Source organism: Mandrillus leucophaeus, unplaced genomic scaffold, assembly GCF_000951045.1.
Source record: "Mandrillus leucophaeus isolate KB7577 unplaced genomic scaffold, Mleu.le_1.0 Scaffold70, whole genome shotgun sequence".
NCBI lineage: Eukaryota > Metazoa > Chordata > Mammalia > Primates > Cercopithecidae > Mandrillus > Mandrillus leucophaeus.
Genome location: NW_012107586.1, coordinates 3460815 through 3462007, shown reverse-complemented (window position 1 = coordinate 3462007; position 1193 = coordinate 3460815). Strand labels below are relative to the sequence as shown.

The 1193-nt window shown below is 36.0% G+C and overlaps 1 protein-coding gene across 1 annotated transcript in view; it reads left to right on the top strand.

The window, feature by feature from the left end:
- The window catches only part of USP37 (ubiquitin specific peptidase 37), a 126383-nt gene that overhangs the window by 52270 nt on the left and 72920 nt on the right, over positions 1-1193 (top strand). The window contains exon 8 of the mRNA XM_011964598.1: positions 862-1023. Coding sequence (XP_011819988.1) covers positions 862-1023 — 162 coding nt within the window. The remainder of the gene's footprint in view (positions 1-861; positions 1024-1193) is intronic.

Below are 1193 nucleotides of genomic sequence, written 5' to 3'. Positions count from 1 at the left end.
TTTTTTGAGATGCCTTCTCACTTTGTCACCCAGGTTGGAGTGTAGTGGCGCGATCTTGGCTCACTGCAACCTCTGCCTCCCAGGCTCAATCAGTCTGCCCACCTCAGCCTCCCAAGTAGCTGTGACTACAGATCCTCCCCACCATGCCTGGCTAATTTTGTTGCATTTTTGGTAGAGATGGAGTTTCACCAGGTTGCCCAAGCTGGTCTCAAACTCCTGAGCTCAAGCGATCTGCCCACCTCGGCCTCCCAAAGTACTGGGCTTACAGGCGTGAGCCGCTGGACCCAGCAAAAAAATTAAAACTGGTAATAGTAAGTAATGTAATCATATGAGGAAATGGAAAGTCACTGTTGTTTGAAGTATAAACTGGTGCAGCCTTTTTGGAAAATAATCACCATATCTCGAAAAATTAAAAATGAAGATTGAAAATACCTCTAACATTTTCACTTCTATGCATATAAACTAGAGGAATTTCTCAAGGAGATTGGGTAAGAATATTTGTTATATTATTTGTAACAGTGGAAAAAGTATACTGTAAGTCTGTCCAAGACTAGGTAAACTAATGTAGTATCCACAAAATGGATAACAGTGAAACTATATGTATTGTTTTCTTTTTCAGGCTATTCACATGGATTATTTTGGTTGTAGGTTAAATATGTTATGTATTATAACCCTCTCCATCTGTGTAGGAACAGATTTGCTAGTTTACGTTTGTAGAGTTTTCCCTTAAGTGATCATTATTACTGATATTTCCCTAAATTCAAGATTTTTTTCCTTAAACATTGACTTCTCTTAATCTATTCAGGGAAAATAGTATTCAAAAATTTATTTTGCTTCTTCATTATTTATGCTTTTTTGTAGGACTAATGTTTCAAGCCAGACTCCCTCTGCCAAAAGAAGTTTGGGATTTCTTCCTCAGCCAGCTCCTCTTTCTGTTAAAAAACTGAGGTGTAACCAGGATTACACTGGCTGGAATAAACCAAGAGTGCCCCTTTCCTCTCACCAACAGCAGCAACTGCAGGGGTAGGTTAATTCTTTCATTTTACTTTCTTTTTTATAAAGTGATTCAATAGAAATGTGCTTTGGTGTAAAACATAATTAAAGGAGTCACATTAAAGTTCTCAAATATTTAGAAATTAGATAAATATTTAGAAATTTTTTTTTTTTTTTTTTTTTTTTTTTTTTTTTTTTTT